At 37.9% G+C, this 20117-nt stretch overlaps 2 protein-coding genes across 2 annotated transcripts in view; one reads left to right on the plus strand and one right to left on the minus strand.

Annotated features, from left to right (window-relative positions):
• Nucleotides 1-20117, plus strand: part of cenpp (centromere protein P) — a 114448-nt gene that overhangs the window by 13713 nt on the left and 80618 nt on the right.
• ogna (osteoglycin, paralog a) lies at nucleotides 1045-11548 on the minus strand. The gene is made up of 6 exons (XM_030730426.1): nucleotides 11295-11548; nucleotides 8026-8086; nucleotides 6316-6480; nucleotides 4685-4887; nucleotides 4076-4168; nucleotides 1045-3247 (listed from the first exon to the last, which is right to left on the minus strand). Exons 1-6 carry the CDS (start codon nucleotides 11448-11450, stop codon nucleotides 3077-3079), a joined length of 849 nt encoding a protein of 282 aa, XP_030586286.1. The 5' UTR covers nucleotides 11451-11548; the 3' UTR covers nucleotides 1045-3076.

Here is a 20117-nt window from a genome sequence, read left to right on the forward strand (position 1 = left end):
TCCATATGCTGCATTCAGCAACGGGAAATTGTGTTATGCTGTTTGTGTTCTCATGCTGGTGGTTTGACTCAAGATGGACTTCTGTCTTTCCAGGTGTTTAATAGTTCTTGGTCATAATAAAGTTACTTGGGACTACTAATATTAGGAGCTCTAATGTACACGCTGTGGTTACTTATCTCAAACACAATATCCCGGAGTTTCTTTGTTCAGTTCTTGGTATTTATAGTCGTCATAGTTTGAACACTGATTAACATTGAAGATTGTGCCATCTTTGTAATTGTCACTAGGACTGATAATCCTTGACTATTATCAGTATCTCCTTGTTTCCTTTGAGTTGACTTTAGTGCTGTGACGAATGTTTAATGAACATTTAAATCTATAGTGGCTGTCAGCAGCTTTGAAACATCTAGAAGTCAGAAATCGTCATTTGGTTCATTTACATAAAGCAGAAGAGTGTAGGCTGAAGGTAAAGCTTACATAGCGCCTCCCCCGACACAATAATCAACGTGCAAGGAAAATTAAATCAACTCCATCTTTAACCTCAAAATCACGACTAAAGAAGAAAAAGAAATAATAGACCATTCATGTCAAATCCAGCTACAGATGAACTCTGTATCTAAAGCATCTTCACACAAAACAATGATCAAAATACTGGATAATTTTGTTACATTTTAATTGAGCCATGACAACAGTTCCAAAGTTTAACCCCATAACAGACACACAGTGACATTCTATATTGGGCCTAACCTTGGATTTTTACAAAAAAATGAATTTCCTCTTAATTTGTTATCCCTCATTTTAAACAGATAAACACAAGTCAGTGTTTTCTTGAGGTGTTTTTTTTGTAGTGCAGTAGTAGTAATGACGTAATTCCTGTTGCTATAGTTAGTATAGTCATTTAAATATTGAAAACAGTATGCCTTTTTATAAACAGACTGGCATTTATTTAGTTCTTTTCTAGCCTAACTACTCAAAGTTTGGGTAAAGCTTACTCTAACAATGATCTCAACACATTTTTTATTTAAAAAAAAAGTTTCACTTTATTAAAATATCTTCAAACATAGCCATGTCACATATTGCTGTACACCACTGTCTTATTCACATCAGTAATAATATCTAAATTTATTTTTATTAATGGCAGGGAAGAGTCAGGGACAAAAGTAACACATTATAGAAGCAAGAGGAGTAACTTTCACATTACTATAATTCATAGATTACATTGTTCCCCAGTTTATTTCAGCCGGAGTCTATAAATTAAGAAAACAAAGTAAAGGTATAAGTCACAAAATACTTTTGTCTAATGGAGTAATGAAAAGTGAAATGAATCCACACAGTAGCAGAACAAAACACACTTTCACTTATTAAAGTATTTACACAATATTCTTGTTTTTCAAGAAACAGTTTTCATCAGCAAAAAAATTACATACAGTTAACGTAAAGAGGAATGTTAACAATGATCACAGGTTTGTGGGTAGCTGGGATTTTTTTTTTTTTTGTCATGTGACAATGTTCTGTTGAAGATAATAAGACTACAGATCAACATGCAAATATCAAGTATTCCTTTTATATAACTAAAATGACTTCATTCTTGCTTGGACGACGCAAGCATCTTCCCTCCTTCATCAGAACTCTAAAATGGTCATGATTTCTGAGTAAAGAGAGACTGCAGAGGGGCAGCTCACTGGAAGGAGGGCCCTGAAAACACAGGGGCAAAAGGTCAGGGTCAGTTTGTGATAAATATGGATTTTATCATACAAGACTGAGCCAAAAGAGTCCCAGATTAAAAATATAGTGCAGGAAGCATGAATGATACGTCGCCTCTCAATGCAAAAATGTTGAGATCTGGCTTGAGTTTATTAAAAATGCCTAAAAACAGTCTCTTTCTTACACTAAGATTTTCATTCAGTTGTGACAATTTGTAAACAAACTGAATTTGAAAGTTTGAAAATAAAGCATAGATATGATCATTAATGCATCCATTAAACTGCACTTCAGTCATGTACTGAGTGCCCATTGACCGATTATTGGTCGAGGTGAAATCAAGAATCAAGATTTCTTATTGAGATTATGAGAATCTGTAATGTCCCTTTAAAAGGAAAGTATTGAAAGTTCATTTAGATGCATCGTTCTGAATGTAGTATTCTATTGTTGAGTAAAAAAAAAACCCAAAATGATGCTCATCACTAACGTGACACACGGTACTGAAAAAGAATGTGAAGACCTTGGGCTGCAAGCAAGCCTGTTTGTTTTTGGCTGTAGGTGTTTGTGTTGATTCAAGGTCACAAGCTGTTTTGTTTGTTTTTAAGATTGGTTCATCCATGCAGCAGAGCAGCAGGTCAAAATGAAACAACAAATTGGACTGTCAGAGTAGAACCATTGCCACTGCTTCACTCATTAAAGGGGTTATATTAGCTGTAGTAGCATTTCGTTAGCTGTCAGAAGGTTGCTTTTAGGCTGCCAGGCCCAGAGAACACCTCATCATGCTTCAAACAAAGTCCTTGTGGGATTTAAGGCTTAGAAATGGCCTGAAACAGACAATCTAACACATACTTCCACTCAAATGGTTATATGAGTGGAGTTGTGAATGATTCAGTGCATCAAGAGTAATACCAACGTAACAGTTATTTGAAGACATAAGGGATTAGGGTCGATGCAGCATCCTTTCACTCATTTAGATTACAAGTAGAAGCACAGATTTAAATGTGGTCAGACAAACTAGTTTGTTTGAAGCATATGAGATCGTTACACTGCTTGTCAGCTGACTTTTACATCAATTCAAGGGACTCTGACGCTCAGCAACTCTTTCGTATAATGTTGAAATGCCTTTTACTGACTGGCCACCTGTCAGTAAAAGCTTTTAGATGACTTAATAAACACCTTCAATTTTACACGTTCAATCCAGTCAATGGTTTGATTTTGACCCGATGCAGGCTGATTTGTAGGTTTGCTGAAGTAAAAACGTTGACATCTGTGGGACCAGCTCCACAAAATCCAGAACATCATGGGATCTCCCAGCACTCTGTTGTGGGAAAACTTCCATCAGCAACAAAAGGAGTGCAGTTAAGTTTCAGCCTCCTCAACGGTACTTTCCGACAGGCAGTACTTTCATACAGGTGAAGTTGTCGGGGTACTTTGACAACACCACTGGGTTGCCGTCCAGGCGGACCTCACTGAGACTTGGTCGTAGGTAATAGGTGTCATTGGACCTGCAGAAGGTGTCCACGTTTACGTCCGTGATGTTGTTGTTCTGGAAGGAATGAAAATAATATTAAACCTAAAAAAATATTAGAACGTTCTTTTTTTATACCTAATCAAAATTACAGGTTTTACATTGAATCTAGAAAAGGGTCCTACCAATGGGCACTGATCTTGAGTATCGATAATGGGTAACCAATAAAGGCCTGCTGTGCTTCATGTTAGCATCCCTGCATATGACCAGTACTTGTCACAGTGAAGCAAGTGAGCAGTTTCACACGTATTAAAAAGGAGGTAAAAAAAGATATGGGGTGATATCCATCTATTTAATCATCACAAGTTGGCACAGGCAACAAGACTGTCCTGCTGATATAGCCTGGATTCCATCTTTTCATGGTGGCAGTGGGGGAATAAACTCCCCCAGTAGTGTCTCTAGGCAAGCCCATACTGCCCATGCACAGACACTGCAGACAGTCTTTCCTTTTATAGTTCTTTGAAATTTGCCAGAAGGGCACATGCATAGCACGTGCATTATGTGTAGTATCTCTGCAGAGGAGTCTGAGTGGGTAAAAATTGGTTGGCATGCAAACATCTGCATGGAGCCTCGTGCTCAGCATTAAAAACTGACATCACTCAGACCCAAGCACACCCCAGCATACTTGCAGATGTTAAAACTATACTATTAGCAGTAGCGCTCTTGCATTTGGGTCACATGGTATCAAATCTTTTTTGCGGGTGGAACACGGTCCATTAAGTCCTTATGGGATATGGAGAAGACTGCCAAGCCCTACTCTAGAACACAAGTTGTATAGCAATTTGATGATATCAGTGGTGACTGAAATCAATGTATTTTCATATTGTGTCAGTAAATGATAGAAACCTGGAGATGTAAAATCCGAACACTCTCCGGGATGTGTGGAACAGCCTCCAGCATGTTGTCGGCCAGGTACAGGTTAACCAGCTTGGTGAGTTTCTGTTGGGGAATGAAATTTGCACTGTCAAGGCACAGTGAATTAAACAGTTAGTTGTCCTACACTGATATTAATCTCACCTGTACAGCATAGTGTCTTGGAGTATGGTGCTTATTGTCGTTGTTGTCACTGTTATGTGTATTAGTTTATTTGACTTCTATCTGTACAGCACTTTGTTGCAATTGCTGTTGTTTTAAAGTGCTTTATAAATAAAGTAGTAGTAGTAGTAGTAAGTAGTAGTAGTATGTACACAGTAGGTGGTTCACAGGAAATAATACATACTTTGGAGAGCTTATAAAACCTTACATTGCTGAACAGAGTCTACATGGCGCACTGCCATTTTGCATGTTTCACTGAAACCTTTAAAACCTTTGGGGTTCATGTATCTCCAATTCAGTCAGCAGTGACACATATAGTCTACGTGTTTACTCACAAATACCTTGATTTTCCACAGCCTCCATCTTGTAGGTCAGGGTGCGACATTATTAATTGAAAAGGTGTTAGAAGTGCCGATGTACCTTAAAAGCGTTAGCCTTGACTCCCTTGGTTCTGAGCATGTTGTGGTTGGCATTGAAGGATGTGAGTTTAGCAGGGAGTGCAGGAAGTTTGACCAGTCTGTTCTCAGACAGAGACAATTCCTCCAGCAGGGTTAGCTTGGAGAAAGCTCCATCTTCAATCTCCGAGATCAGGTTCCCTGTCAGGTCGATCCTCTTTAGAGTCACTGTTGTTGAGGGAAAAAAAACAAACATAAAAGCACTGTTACTACATTGATTTAAAAAAAAATAGAAAGAAATGACAAAAAGTGTAATGATATGCTATTTTCATTAATTACAGAAAAGTGAATATGCACGTGATATCATGACTAAATTGGAGCCAAATCATAGAGTACAAATCCTGTCTCATCATGTCCCACGATTAGTGTAGACCGTTTACAAAGCAACTATGAAGCAGATATCTGTGCTGCGGAGGCCAAAACATGCAAACTCTGACTTCCAGTGTTGAATCTCCGCACTACATTATGCATTTTCCTTAATGCTGCTCGATGAGCTCTTATAATTATACTCTCCCTGACAAACCCAAATGCTACTGTTATAAGCAAAACATTCATCCATTCTCTTAACCATTTATCCAGCTTACGGTTGCATGGAACATATCTCAGCTAAGTCCATTACAGCAACACACAGAGACAGACAGACATACATTTATTCCAGGATTGTTACATTATCAGATGTTCACTTTATGGCAGAAAATTTCACAATAATATTGCAATATTTATTTGAAAAATAAAATTCATCTATACCATTTGTTAATTGTGTGGATTTTGGCCAATTAAACTAAAATAAAAGTGCATGGAGGTGGCAGAGAGTCTGAAACCATCACTGTAAAAATAACAATTATACAAATATTAACAATATTCTCATATGTCCATGATTTCACTTTTAAATGAAGTCCGTGTCCACGCATGATTATCGTGACTCAGCTAAGGTAAAGACTTATACGAGTTAACCTAAGAAGCATGTCTTTGGGCTGCGGAGGAAACTGTAGCACCCAAAGGAAACCCATGCAGGCACAGAACATGTGGTGCACCACCACTTCACCCCTGCTCCTCTAAACAAAACATTGAATCTGAGTCCATGTCCAAAAACTAACCACCTGTTGATTTAACAACAACATCCCGTTAAAAATAATAATTAAAAAAATTAACTAAATGGTGAGCAGTAACTTAAGGTTTTGGACATTTGCTGCTATTTAATAATCATCATTGTTTTGAGTTGTATGACAGTCACTTTGTAAATGCGGTACATCACACATCCCGTTGTGGAATTTTTGAGATCCCACAATGGGCAAATGTTCATGCATGCATGCATGCAAAATTTGAACAGGTGAATAAAAGACCAGAGAGTAAATGTAGTGCATTACATAGTAATTAGACAGCGATTGGAGAAATTGCCATGACTAAGCTGATAAATAAGCATTATCCTCATGAAAGTGTTACCCTACTTTTTAATATAATTAGCTAAACGAAGACCTTCTCCAAATAACACATACACACTGTACATTTCACAAAATTTGGATATCAATCAAAATATTAAAGAACAAGACAAAAAAATCAGACAAAACATTTAATCAGCGTACAGAAGTGACTTACCAATGTCAGAAAAGTCTTTGTTTTTGATCTTTTTGATCTTGTTGAAGCGAGCATACAGATAGGCTGTTTCTTTGGGCAGTGTGGGAATGGAGGTCATGTCTGGACTGACCTCCTCACAGTACACCGAGCCAGTCAGACACACACAGAGCAAGCAGGTGGGAAGGTCTGCAACACAAAGGCATCCACAGAAAAAAATCAAGCCTACTTCAGAATAGTCATATTTAATTGCTTTTTTTGTGTTGTTGTTGTAAGTAAACAATCAATCCTAATGATATTCTTTTTACCTAAAGCAAAAAAGTCTAAACCTCTTCAGTTTAAGAAGCCAGAATATGTGTTTTAATATTTTAATGAAAGAAGTGAAAATAATTTGATCAAAATGGCCACTTCCTTTAAAGCAACAAATCGCTTATTGTACCCTCTTTTATATGAAACAACAGAACACAAACAATTCAGTCAAATCAACATTTTTTTTACTTGTGTAGTCTGAAATAATTTCTACAATACAAATAAACAATCTTGATTAACAGCAGCCATCTTTTACTTTTTATATATATATATATATATATATATATATATATATATATATATATATATATATATATATATATATATATATAATATGTGTAACTTTTTAGCTTTAACCAATAACTCTGCTTATGGCGTTAGGTCATCAACTCTAGCTTGCTTTTTTAGTTTTACATCTTCTATTTCTCTGTATAGCCCTTTTGTTCAACCTTTATTTTTAAATGTACACTATAAATAAGCTTACCTGCCCTATAAGGTTTTCATTAACAGCTAATTTGACCCTGTTTAAGTAATCAAAGTAGTATTTAACGTAGTTTATTCTAGTCACTTGGTAAAAACATTCAAGCAGCAGTTATCAAAGGTCCCTACATATTGTGCGATTTTTACAGTCTTTTAAATGCATTGCAAGCCATGAAATGCAACATGAATAAACAAACTTGGGTGGAAATCAAGTTTAATGCATGTAGGCTGCATACTTATAAAATCTGAATTGCTGCGAAAATTGAACAACTGTTGTTTCTGATAAATGTTGGAATCATATAAAAAAAAAACTCTCCTGCCAAAACTCAACTATATTTTATTTTTGTTGGAATCCCCATTTGTTTACCCATTGTACTTCCATTATTTTTGTTTAGTTTGTTTTGTTTTTTGTTTCCACAGGTGCCAGTCTGGCGTTGTTTGTTTCAGCGTCAGAAATTTCAGATAACCATGTGTTTGCTGTTTAAAATTTTTTTTTAATAGCAAGACAGTTAAAATGGCCAATTTTAAAAGTCTCTAACTGTGCAAAGTAGGACTGCTGTTTTGGAGCCACAACCAAAGATTGTTGCAATTCTTTCATCTTTCATGTTGTTCATCCCAGAATCCCACAGTGTATACCCAGCTTAATGGGTACAAGCACAGTATTTGAAATACTCAAGGGGTTGTTGTTAAAGACACCATGAACTACACCAAGGTTGTCTGGCTCGGTGTTATAGTGGTACCACTCAAGCTTATATCATTGTTCCTTGACAGCATGTGCTCATGGGTTCAAACAGCCAAAATACCTACTATCTTGGTCCAAGCGATCTCTAGTTTGTCATTAGTCAACTTTATTAACAGTGGTATGAAGGTCTAAGAGAGGTCAAATTTAAGTAATATTTTCTTGTGTGTGACACCAGGTGCTGATGGAGTAGGTCTTTATCTTACCGGCATCTCCTCCCGCTGTAATTAGGCTGTCATCAGGTCCATCTGCAGTAGGCAGTGCTCTCTGCAGGAGAAAACATGGCCTGTTCATATAACGGCCAGCTCATTGGCTAGAGCAAAACATTAACACTGCTAGGGTTAGGTCAGTTTGGAAAAATGGTTACATATTGCAGTGTATCATATACAAAACTGTAAAAATATCTGCACTGCGTTGTGCTTGGCAGCAGCTGGCATTAAGAGATTCATGAGCCCCAGCTGTTTGTCAGCCATCATAGTTAGACAAGGGGGTTGTGTACTTAGTTTTGCCATAATAAGATTGTAAACACCACAGTTGCTTTGTTGTTTTGGTGGGTTCATATTGCTAAATGTGCAGGTAAGAACTACTATCCAGGATGGCCAGTTTCATTCACATATCTGAGTTTAAGGTTTTTAGTAACACTACAGCACTGCAGAGCAGGGAGCCAATATTTTTCAAATCTGGCCAGTTATCATGGTCCACAATCTCCAGGTAGGTATCATGTTAGCAGGAATGTGTGCAGGGATTTATGTGATTGGCCAGCCCAGTGCGCTGTTGGATAACGTTTGTCTCTGTTGTGCAAAGGTTTAGCCAGATTCATGTTATTTGCAGCTTTGCTTTGGCCTGAGTCACGGCAAATTCTCTGTCGGTGTGCCAGCACAGCATTCCTTTTCTAAAATGAATGAAGATGCTGCAATTTGTGATGGAGTAGGCAAATTCCAACTGGATACTGGCTGACAATTTGAGGAAATTGTTTCTTTTTTTTACTACAGTGGTTTGCATTATCGCCTTACAACAAGACACTTCAGCACTCAAATCTCCCGGTTAGCTGAAGCCAATGGGAGTGTGGAGCTTGGATCTTCTCCTTGTGGCTTGTGTGGGTTTACTTCAGGTACTCTGGCTTCTCACAGTCCAGAGACATGCATGTTAGGTTAAATCGGGTAAATTGACTATTGATGCAAGATACATGAAGTGCTTAGAATAAAGCACTGTGTCAATATATGGGTAAATGTAACTTGTAGTCTAAAAGAGCTTTGAGTTATCAGTGAGACTATAGTAATCCCAGTCCATTTATGGAATGACTTTTGATTTCCATTTTTGTCCTAAGTTGCTGGCTCTGATGTGAGATACTGTTCATACGTGGTCAAAACATGTATTCTGAAGTCTTTGTACTCACATTGACTGAGATAGTGATGAACCAGGCTTTGTGTATAGAAACCTGAGTAATGGTGTGGTGCTGCAACATGGAAACCAATGACAAGCAGGTTGATGGGCTTTGTGCATTCTTAAAGGCAGTTCATGGTGCATGCAAAGCACTGATGTATTTATGTATTGGAACATAACATGTTCTCCATGTGCATATCAGAAAAATGATGGGGGCTTTTCAACATGAAGAAGCCCTCCTTCTTCATATGTTTGGCTGAACAAGATGAAAATGTCAGAAACTTTTTATGCATGCTTATAATGATAATAGGACCAAAAGGTGGAGAACTATACAGTGCCTATAAAGCATGAAACTTAAACTGAAATCATATGGACACATTGTGGACCCATCTGTCTGTGCAGATGAAGAAACCATATGTTGGTCTTTAGCCTATGACCTCAGAATCCTTAAAGAAAGTCAAGTTGTGTCTTGAGATTTTTTAACAGCGCAAAAAGAAGCAGAGCTACCCGCTGTGGCGACCACTTGTGAATAAGGGAGCAGCTGAAAGTATATATATATATATTTTTTTTTTTTTTTTTTTTGGACTATATCTGTATTTTATAGGCGTTTATTTACCAGTATAGAGACAAATTTTATACCCCTTTTTTCCTGCAAGTGCCTTCATCTGTCCATACAATTAAAAGAAAAGCTTAGGGCATGTCAGGTGGCATAAAGGCTAATCTGCATACAGGTGAATACAGGTGTGCCTTGAGATTTTGGGTCACTCTTTTAAATGTCATACTGTGAAAACCACTGCTCTAGACCTTTTTAAGTTGGAGTTGCATTTGAACCTTCCATCTGAGCATTTCTGGCCCTGAAGACAGCTCAAAATTTTTTTTAAATATTTCAACTGTGTTGGGTAATTTAGAGCACAAATAAGCCATCCACCATGGAAGCCTGCATATGTGTATCATTAAAAGCAAAAATGCATTTTTGCAAACATCCAATGGAAGAGAAGGGAACTACAATACTGGTATATAACTCCCAATCAAAGCAGCATCGTCAATGGTCTAATGGTTGGTTAGTTTATCCTCCATCACCACAGTCTGGGCTCAGTTTCCTTGAGTAGCCTTGAGCAAAATACGGACTCAATCCTCCTGCTGAGTCCCTAAAGTGACTGACTTGATCTCAAGCCAGTCAAAGGAAGGAAACAGAGCTTTGCACATTATAGATTAAAAAATTACCCAAATAACCCTATGCTAAATGGTTAATTGCAGCAGCACCAGAGGGTATGAGGTCTGTCTCTGAAAAACGAAAAGCAGCTGGTCCCAAATGAAATTTATTCAAACTGAAGTTATGGTTCCATAGCCATATTGTGTCACACTCCACATTTCTCTCCCTCTCTCCCTGTGGATTGTTTGTGGGTTTTTCTCTTCCTTCAAGTGTTTTCTGAAGGAGAAATCAGACCAGATTTTGGTTTTAAGTTCCATCCAAATATTTCTTGAAGGGGTTAGTGTGGTTAGAAGAGGGTTAGTGTGGTCGATCCAGGGTTATGTTTTTGGTAAGACTGCTCAACTGTGAGCTGAATGAATTATCTGTTAGAAGAGGAGGACTGTGAAATGAAGTGCTAACAGATGCTGCCATTACCAAGAGGCAGAAAGTGGATTAGCAACTAAACCATGAAGTGGTTTATTAATTTATTGTATAATGTGGTAGAATTATTGATTTTGAACATTGCCAGCTATTAAGGAAACCTTTTTATTCCCCCTTAGTAAAGCAAGCCGAAATTGCACTCTTGTTTTCCAACCTGTTCTCAACAAAGATTGTTCTGATCTAACTGAAATGTTGACACTGCCTCTGATTTATTGGAGCAATAATATTATCTTTGTGCTTTTGATTCAACTCTTTGTATCAGTGCAGTTTATTGGAATTTATAAATATATCTTTGGTATGTCGAAATAATCAAATTCAGTCATTATTTAACACTGTGACAAATGTAAGTAACATCTTGCTGAAAAATATAACACAAAACTTTCACAAATTAGAAAATGTAAAAAGAAAAAAAAGAAAGAAAAGAGAAAGAAAATATAATACAAATAATAAAGTTCTCACCCTAGCCCTCCTTGATTTCAAGTAGTCACTGAAGTATCCACTCAGTTGACTGCCAGGTAGAGATCCCGGTATCAGCTGTGAGTCGTGGTTGAAAGTCCTGGCCGAGGCTGCCACCAGCCACGGCACCAGCATACAGGTGAAAAAGAGCGTCTTCATGCTGTCCAAAGCAGTGTGCTGCAGACACACCAGCTCGCCTTATAGCCTGAGTTTGGGTCAGCAGCTGCTCTTTGCCACAAGCCCCTGGCTGGATGTGTCAAATGACTCTATTTAAAGGCTGAACCAGTAGCTTCCAGCAGACTCTTAAAGCAGAGTTTATAGCGCACAGCACTTAACCCTTTCCTGACCACCCACCATCCGTCTGCTGAGAGACAGAGAGACACAGACAGGAAGTACAGTGAGAGGCACACACACACCAAAATGAGGCACATATGGAAAATGATGAGAAAGAATAAAGTGTCCATTTTTCTCCTAAATATCCCTAAGTGTATACAGGAAAAAAATATGCAGAGAAGGCAGAAAAACTGAAAGTTGACAACCAAAGTGTGAGTGTGTTTTGTCAGGAGGAATGTCTGTGGTCTCTGCCCAGCCACTCAGTAATGACTTATAATATCCAACCTATCGTTCATTAGGCTGGATCAGTGTTTTTCTTCTTCTCTTGCCCTGTTATTCTCAGCCGTTGGTCAGGCAATTCATTTAGCAGCCATCAGGCAGACACTTCTAATAGGCTAGAATTTACCAATAGTCAAGTCTGCTTTTCTGGACAGCTCTGAGTAACTAATGTTTCAGGTTAGAATGGCTTTTACTTAGTCATGTCATCGCCTTCAAATTATCCAGCAGTGAAGCTTCTCCTAAAAAGGCAATATTTTCTCTGCTGATATGAAGCTACAACAGTTGATATTAATATGCATGCGCAGCTGTACGGGCAGAACTTTTTTACTTCACGCTTTCTTCGTGCTTCACACGACTCAGCTTTGAGTATTGTAGTATTCTTTTTGAGGAATGGCACTTGATTTAAGCGGAGATATTGCAAGTGAGATTCATGGCACATGGAATATGTGAGAGGTGATTAAAAATAGTAGTGAAAGTAAAACTTACCCACTTTTAATGTTGTATAAATTGGGGGTGTAATGATTATCCATATCTGCAGTTCGGTTCATTACTTAGCTTTTGGCCACAGTTTTGGCTGATATGAAGTTTTGGGCTCTGTTTTAGAATTGTAACACCTATAGTGAAAGAATATGAGAATTGTCTTTATCCCTCCAGGTGGCTGAAGCTACCTTAGTGGATCATAATCTAACATGTTACAGGTGCACTTTATGATGAGTTTTTACCTTCATTTTTCACCCTATTTGTGAAATCGTGCTATAACGTTTCACGTTTTTCACTGAGTTGACTTCCTGTAGAATCATTCCAGATGATAGCATACTAGTGTTTGATGTTGTTTGATAAAGTTTCGTTTTAACACGGTGTCTGTTTTAAAATTGTTATGTCAGAACCGCCGTCTAAATGTTGCTGACCAAAGGGGCTTTATCAGATCAGCTGAGGACTCGTGACTGTGTGAGCCTGGGCTCAGGACAGTCCCTCCAGCACAAGCATTTGGTTTCCTTATTGCTTCCTTCCTGATGCTGGGGTGTCTTGAATGAAAATGTTGTTCAAAAGTTTCTCTTTGAACATTTTACTTTCAGTCCTGATTTCTAAAATGCGTGTTGACATTAATTATCTGTATAGTTTTTAGCTGCATTTTGGTCTTACGTTCTTGTGCACCTGTGTAGCATTTGTATCATCAGTATTTCACGACGTGCCAGGACACCAGATATTATTTGCATAAAAAGTTAGAATATCTCTATGGTGCAATAATGGTGTTTCATATAAAGTTCAACAACTAACGAACCTCACGCACTGACTGAGCAGTAGATTAAACAGATTATTAGAGCAAGGAATGATTTGCATCACTGGTAAAGTGCAACTTTAATGTCCTAGCAAGGCAATTTGCCATATAGACAGTTGTCCAACAGAAACCTGACAATGACTCATGTAACTGTAAACACTAGAATGCTTATAAATGATGGTTTACCTTGATTGTTAGGGAAATTTACAGCTTCACTGCAGTACTGCTCAGGCTGGCACGGTCTTCTTGTCGCACTGATATTATGTCTTAAGACACGTGATTTCAGCAATCATGTTTATTGCAGTCCATCCATGTGCATATGTATTTGATGTATTTAGACTATATGATAATATCTGATACCCATGCTTTTTGTCTCATTGTTGGAGGACACATCATATAAACAAGCTTCTGCTGCCACAACTCATCTAGATTTTCTACTTTCCTGGAATTGCATGCATTTTGCTTTGCATGTTTTACTTTTATTTATTTATTTTTGGTTTTTTGTTGTTGTTTTTGTTTTTTGCACAGTGTTGAGTTCAACAATGTGTGATTTCATGCTCCAGTGATATTGGGTGGTTGGGAGACAAAAGTCATAGCAGCCGTCACAAAACCATTACAACCACTTCGAACCTCTCACTCTGTTATGGAGCCACAACCAAAGACACTTCAGTTCAGTTTCATTTATGTGGCACCAAATCACAGGTGTTACCTCAATGCACTATATTTTGTAAGGTAAAGACTCTACAACATTAGAGAGAAACTCCAACAATCAGATGACACTTTAGCCCTGTTGAAGAACAACATCGTGGTATTCAGAGCAGTTTTTTGGCAAACAGAACTGGGATGATGGTGGGAAACATGTTCAGGGCCAGCATACTTTACTGTAAAACAGTAAATTGGCAGAGTTTTAGACTTTGAATGAGTTGCTGCTTCAAGTGCAGGAGTTCAAGTATGCAAAGGTCATATAAATTAATTATCTATTAAAATGCTAGTTTGCCAAGCAATGAAACTTAAGACAAAAAGTGAATGTGTTCTTGTTTTCTGGTTGATGAGAGAAAAGGAGGAACAGTAAATGCTAACCAAAACAAGGATCTGTACTCAACATTCTGGTCATATCTCAGCTGTTCATCTCTCTAATTAATGTCTCTTTATTTTAATATTAATAAGACCCCCACAGCCTTGTGTTTCAAAAATGTAATAAAGTGCTTTATTGGCAATAAGACATCAATAAATAACAGCTGATATGGTAAACATGAAAAATGTCAAAAAATCAATTAAAAGCAGAATTGCTGGGAAATGACCAAAAAAAAAAGGGGGAAAACCTAAAAACCTATGGGAGAACTTTCCAAAGCAGAAAGGCCAAGAGATTCTTAGCAATAAAACTGAAGAGACTCTCAGTCTATTTAACAGCTGTTGAGGTCCAGCTGTTCTTGTTAGAGAAATCAGAGAAATGTTGGGCTTATCCAGAGCAATTCTTAATAATTTATTGTGTGTGTGTTTTCCTTAGAAATGTTGGAAAAAAACAAAAAAAACTGAAGACAGTATTGTTTTATAACCAAGCAAAGCCAAAGAGCAAAGACTGAATTTTAAGAAGAAAATGGTTAAATAGGAAACATGTGACCATCTTAGCCTTCAAGAGCACAGGAAAAAGTTGGGGGCCCAGATATAAACATCCAAGGAACTTGAGCCCAGACTGTTACAGGTGTGTTAGCAATTATGAACACCTTTAAACTTTTATGACTCTGGGAAGAGGACCAGCAACTGGAGAATGTTTTTACTGTCACTAATTTTCTATAGCACAGTTTGGGCTGTCAGGGTGTTTCGCTGGTATTTCACTCCACAATAAAGCAAGTCAATGGGGAAAGCCACCCACAATAACACACTAAACACACATTATTCCCACCATGTTGGGACCGTTCATGTCACGCTCAATCTGTTTGTGAAAGTGGGTGAACCTTTATAAAGCCTTTGAACAGACCTGCATGTACAAAATACAGTTTTCCATGTTGCTTTTACCATTTATGCCCTCATAAAAGCAAGTGGTAAATTTAGATGACCTGGCAGATGAGTAAATGACAGCAAAAGGTTTGGAAATTCACCAGTGAGACCTGGACAAGACAGAACAATTTTATTATGATTTTATTCTCTTGACTTTCAGCTGCAACTGATTGAGACTGGACTGGACTTGGTCTACGTGGCTCAAACCAGGTTTACCAACGGCCACCCAGTCATGATGTTGTGTGCATGCTAAAGACGCCCTGTGGAGTTGTCATGTAAACAAAAGATGTTTACATTCAGCTTTTCTCACCAGAACATGCGGAGGGTATCTTTTGAGGTTTAATTAACATATTGAAAACATTTCCTTCCTCATAAAACTCTGGCAAAGCTAATTGTTAAGTGGTTTGCATTGTTCACATAGAGCGTGTGTTTATAATATACAGGTTTGCTATCTTGAACTCATACTAAGTACAACATGATGACCATTTTGTAAATTATGGTTATTCTATGATCAGAAAGGAGGATAAACCAGAGTATGCTCATTGGCTAACCACTTAACCACAATGAGGGTGCAGCGTCCCTTGGTTTCACAGTCAGATCCACCAATTTCACTTTATGTATGTTTTTAAAATACAATATGGCAAAAAACAGGCCAAGGCTTCAAAGCAGGACTTCACTAGCCAACTGGTGATGTAACAGTGGCTATATCAATGCTTTATATACAGTCTACGGTTACTGCAAACAGCTGTCATTTAGCAAAATGGTGGTAAACAGTAAGAATACGTGTCATGTCACCTACTTGTTTTGCCTAGCTTTACTCGTGAAGAACAGTTGCTGGAGTGTTTTTTTTGTGCCGTTTCACAACTGTTCATTATTTACCCCCAATTTAATGGAAGATTACTGTATTCCCTTCCAAAGTACAACTGATAGCTGGAATTAAGTACCATCAAAATATTTTTACAGCTTGCAGCTAGAAGTTTTACAATTTTGCTCACTTTTCCCAAAGCTCTCTCGTTTTTTTGTTTTCTCTCTATATCAGCTGAATTTGAATCACACTGCTTCGACTGCTGCACAATAGGCAACCATAAACCATCCCTGTGGTTGTTGTTGGTTGTTGCTGTTGTGATGTCAGTCTGTGGGAGAGTCTCAGCTGAGAGTGAATCGGTGTCGAGCAAATTTTCGCCGAGGTTGACATATTTGCAGTTTGTACAAATGTGTATTGCAGATTCTTTTTGCATACTTTGCAGGTAACTCTGGTGTGCAAAAACTCTGTTTCGCATTTGGTATGATGATCATAACCACTGTACAGTACACAGCAATAACGTTACGGCACAAAAACCATCTCACACACGGCCACACAAACTTTTAAAAACTCAAGAGAGTGAATGTTTCCAACTCCAAACAGTGTTGCGGTGAATTCCTGTAGTAAAGTGCATGGTAAAAGAAACCAGTTCAAAGTGCATGAAAGTCAGTGTCTACTCGTACCATCTGCTGCCATGGTTATTAACTCACCAAAGGATGTTAAATATTTTGGCAGCTGTGAGCAAACTCTTCTAAATACAAGCACAGATATGACGATGCCTTTTTAGCTGCCATGCAACCTTTTAATTAGTAGTGTTAGTACTATACAATGGCTCTCGATACTGAAATGAATGGCTCTATTGTCAACTGTATCTTTGTTAAATGGTAGTTGGAGCAGCATGAGTATTCATTCAAATATTAATTTTTAAATTTTTTTCCCTTGTATAAAACAACTGTATATGTCCACAGAAATTAAATAGTGAAAGTTTTTGTTTAAAGCACATTGACACCTTTAAAGATTATTTTTCCAGCTGGGATTGTTATGAAATCGATTCCCTTTGAGCAGCTGCGTAGTCAAAAATGCTGTGTTTAGTAGAAATAATTCTATATTGTTGTTTCAGAGTGTTGTAGTACTTTCTCAAACTGCACACAGTGGTTAAGTTTAAAATATATAAATTTTTTTTTTTCCCCTGGCTTTTCTCTTCTACCAGCTGCGGTGATGCGATGGTGAGCTGAATTTTAGGGTGACAGGTGTAAGTGAGTAATAAGTAATGGCAGGCTGAAGCCAACCCAGACAAAATAACATGCATGAGTAAATGTACTCCACACACAGACACCCATTTCACTGCACTCGGTGAGTATTCACCGAGTATCTTTCGACACGGTGGACCACCTGGCTAGGCATTAAATAGCCTTGGTCTGCATGGGTCTGGCTGACTACTGACATGATGTATTAACCCACCACTGAGATCTGTGTGCTTTGGTAGTGACATAGCCACCTGTTAGCTCTGGGCTGCCGCCAGCAGCTGGAGAACTGACAGTGAGGCTTTTTATGTTAGCTCTGAGACTTGTTACGTAATGAGTGTTGCATGTACCCAAGTTAATGATTAACACAAACATACTTATTGAACTTTCTAATTGGGCTTTTTGTGAAACTAAACAAAGATAAATCAAACTAACTTGTAGAAAATTCTCAGCCAATTCTGCATCTTTGCAGAGCATCTTACCTTTATATATACTATATAGTTGTGATTTTGCTCATTTACTGATGGTACAGTCAGCTAGTAATATTATTAATGATGAAGTCAGAACAGTATCTGAGATGCACATGAATCTCAATGAGCTCTTAGCATCACAGCACAGGGTTCTAGCCAGCAGTTGATTGCCCGACACTGTTGCACCAGGCTGAGAATCTTTTTTTTTCTAGATCCCTGCAGCAATCCTTATGTTACACCAAGAGCATCCCAGGTAACTTCTGTGGATTTACAACCGTGAATACCAGATCAGTGCTTCTGTCTTACCAGCCTGCAAGTTTGGCTAGTTGTTATTGTTTTAGACACTACCTTGCAGATGAGATGCTTATTTGATTATAGTGAATTGGCTGTTTGTGCTTGAAAGCTATATTTTCTGCAAGACCAGGATGGATGGTGCGTATGCCTCAGGAGACTGACCAACTACTACTCTGTACTGGTTGAAAACAGTTATGTATCAGCTGCTGAGTACTGGCTACATCCCAAAGACTAAACGGGAGTTTTCAGTTGAAAACAGTCTCTAGGTGTCTAAACCCAAAAGAGTGACATTTGGTCAGACAAGCGCATGTTCGTCATTTTTAGTAACTTTCTTGGATTTTGACAGAGTTGTGCATTCTGAATTTGTTCCAAAACGAAGGACTATCCTCAAGAAGTTCTGAGTCATCTAAGAGAGAACGCTTATAGGAAACTACCTGAACTGTGATGCAGTCAATCATGTGGTGGCGTATAGTAGATTTAAATTCCCCCAGATTGGATAAACAGATGGATGGATATATTTATTTATGGATATGTTCATCAACATACTGTAAACTTGGCTTTTTTCCCCCCATTTTAACATTTTAATTGAACCGTTTTCTCTATGAATAATGATGTTATCTTTTTAATCTTTCCTTCTTATCAAGTCAAAAAATATACATATTTTTTTCAGGATTTCACCTGATAGAAATCAGCCGTACTTACTTTGACTCCTAATCATACAGGACAAATTAGAATAGGGATTCCGCTAACAGTGCAGTGTAACAGTCACAGGTTGGGTCACACCATGAAAATGACTCTGGGACTATTTAAGTGCCTCTCTGGTGTTATTAATTTATGGACAGAAATCTAAACACCTAACTTTTGCATAGTACTGTCTGCAGTCTATGACTTCTGAAAGGAAGATTTGACTATTTGCGTGGACCCAATTTAAGACCTATTTAAACTTACCATTTCAGTTCTTGAATGACTCATCCATTATTTATAGTTTTCGGACAGTCATTCCCATAAAAGTAAGTTGCATCTGTTCCAGCAGCTTTCTTTTCTTTGACTGTTTTACTAAGTGAAATGAAATTAGGTGTGTGTTATGGTGGTTTTATTCTATTTTTCCTGTAATCTTTGGGAATTTAATCCATGTGCAGAAGAAGTATTTTGTCTTCATATTCCCTGTAGAAGTGAATTATTTTCCTTCTGCCCAGCCTTGGTTCATATGGTGGAAATTAGCTTTGGAATTTAGTCCCGGAGGATGACCTGATGGTTAAAACAGAGCAACTGCAGCATCCAGAAGGAGACCACCACTTTGGTTTTACAAACAACAGGTTCGTTTTTAACTTCTCCAATATTTATCTTTTCCTGGTATCGAGGTATTTAAAGGAATGCTGTACTGTTTGACTGGGTTTTCTACATATAAGATTTCAAATAAAATAAATTAGCAAGTTGTTTTATCTTTTGTAGCTTATTACTTTGGCAGATTGTTTTTATGATCTGCATGATATTACTGTGTTAATGAGTATTGTAGCGATACTGTTCAAAACTGCAGTCTGCACATTGTCTGTGCATGGTTCCTGTTGTCAGGGTCAGATGGGGAGCAGATGCTCGGGGATGCACAGGAAAGAACGCCAGGATTTAAATTTTGCTGTTGCACATACAACTTTGTCATGCTGCACATGTTGTTCTGTGTATAGTGTCTGATAAATTGCTAAAAGGTTGAAACTTGTGTAGGTGCAGGAACCCCAGGCCCATGTGGTTTGAATTACCTCTCAGTGAGTTTGATATGACAGTGATCCCATGCCAGAATCTTGTCCTTGTTTGAGTTTGAAAGAAAATCCACATGCTGAACTTAATGCGTACTCTTTACTGTTTAGATCTATTATATTCTAAATCCAACATATTCATTTGCCTTCTGAAAAATTAGACTTTTTATTTACCCTTTTGTACTCCACCCATCTGATCAGGTTTGTTCTTGGCTTTTTTGCCTCAGCCTCACAATCAGGAGCCATTGAATTCAGCTGTGGTGAATTACGTGGGATCTTTGGTTCATGTCATGGCACAGACATATCAGGATATGCTGTCTTTTGTGCTTCTGACTGTTTACTGTAAAGAGCCTTTAGTGTGTGTCTAAGCCCGGAA

The sequence above is a fragment of the Archocentrus centrarchus genome, chromosome 5, assembly GCF_007364275.1.
Source record: "Archocentrus centrarchus isolate MPI-CPG fArcCen1 chromosome 5, fArcCen1, whole genome shotgun sequence".
NCBI lineage: Eukaryota > Metazoa > Chordata > Actinopteri > Cichliformes > Cichlidae > Archocentrus > Archocentrus centrarchus.

What these genes read in the sequence shown, in the direction of transcription:
- ogna (XM_030730426.1), bottom strand. Translation starts at nt 11,450, where the DNA reads ATGAAGACGCTCTTTTTCACCTGTATGCTGGTGCCGTGGCTGGTGGCA. An exon ending in TCAAGGCTAACGCTTTTAAG is followed by an intron (nt 4,169 to 4,684) that starts GTACATCGGCAC and finishes ATTCCCCAACAG; the next exon opens with AAACTCACCAAGCTGGTTAA. An exon ending in TTCGGATTTTACATCTCCAG is followed by an intron (nt 3,248 to 4,075) that starts GTTTCTATCATT and finishes CATTCCTTCCAG; the next exon opens with AACAACAACATCACGGACGT.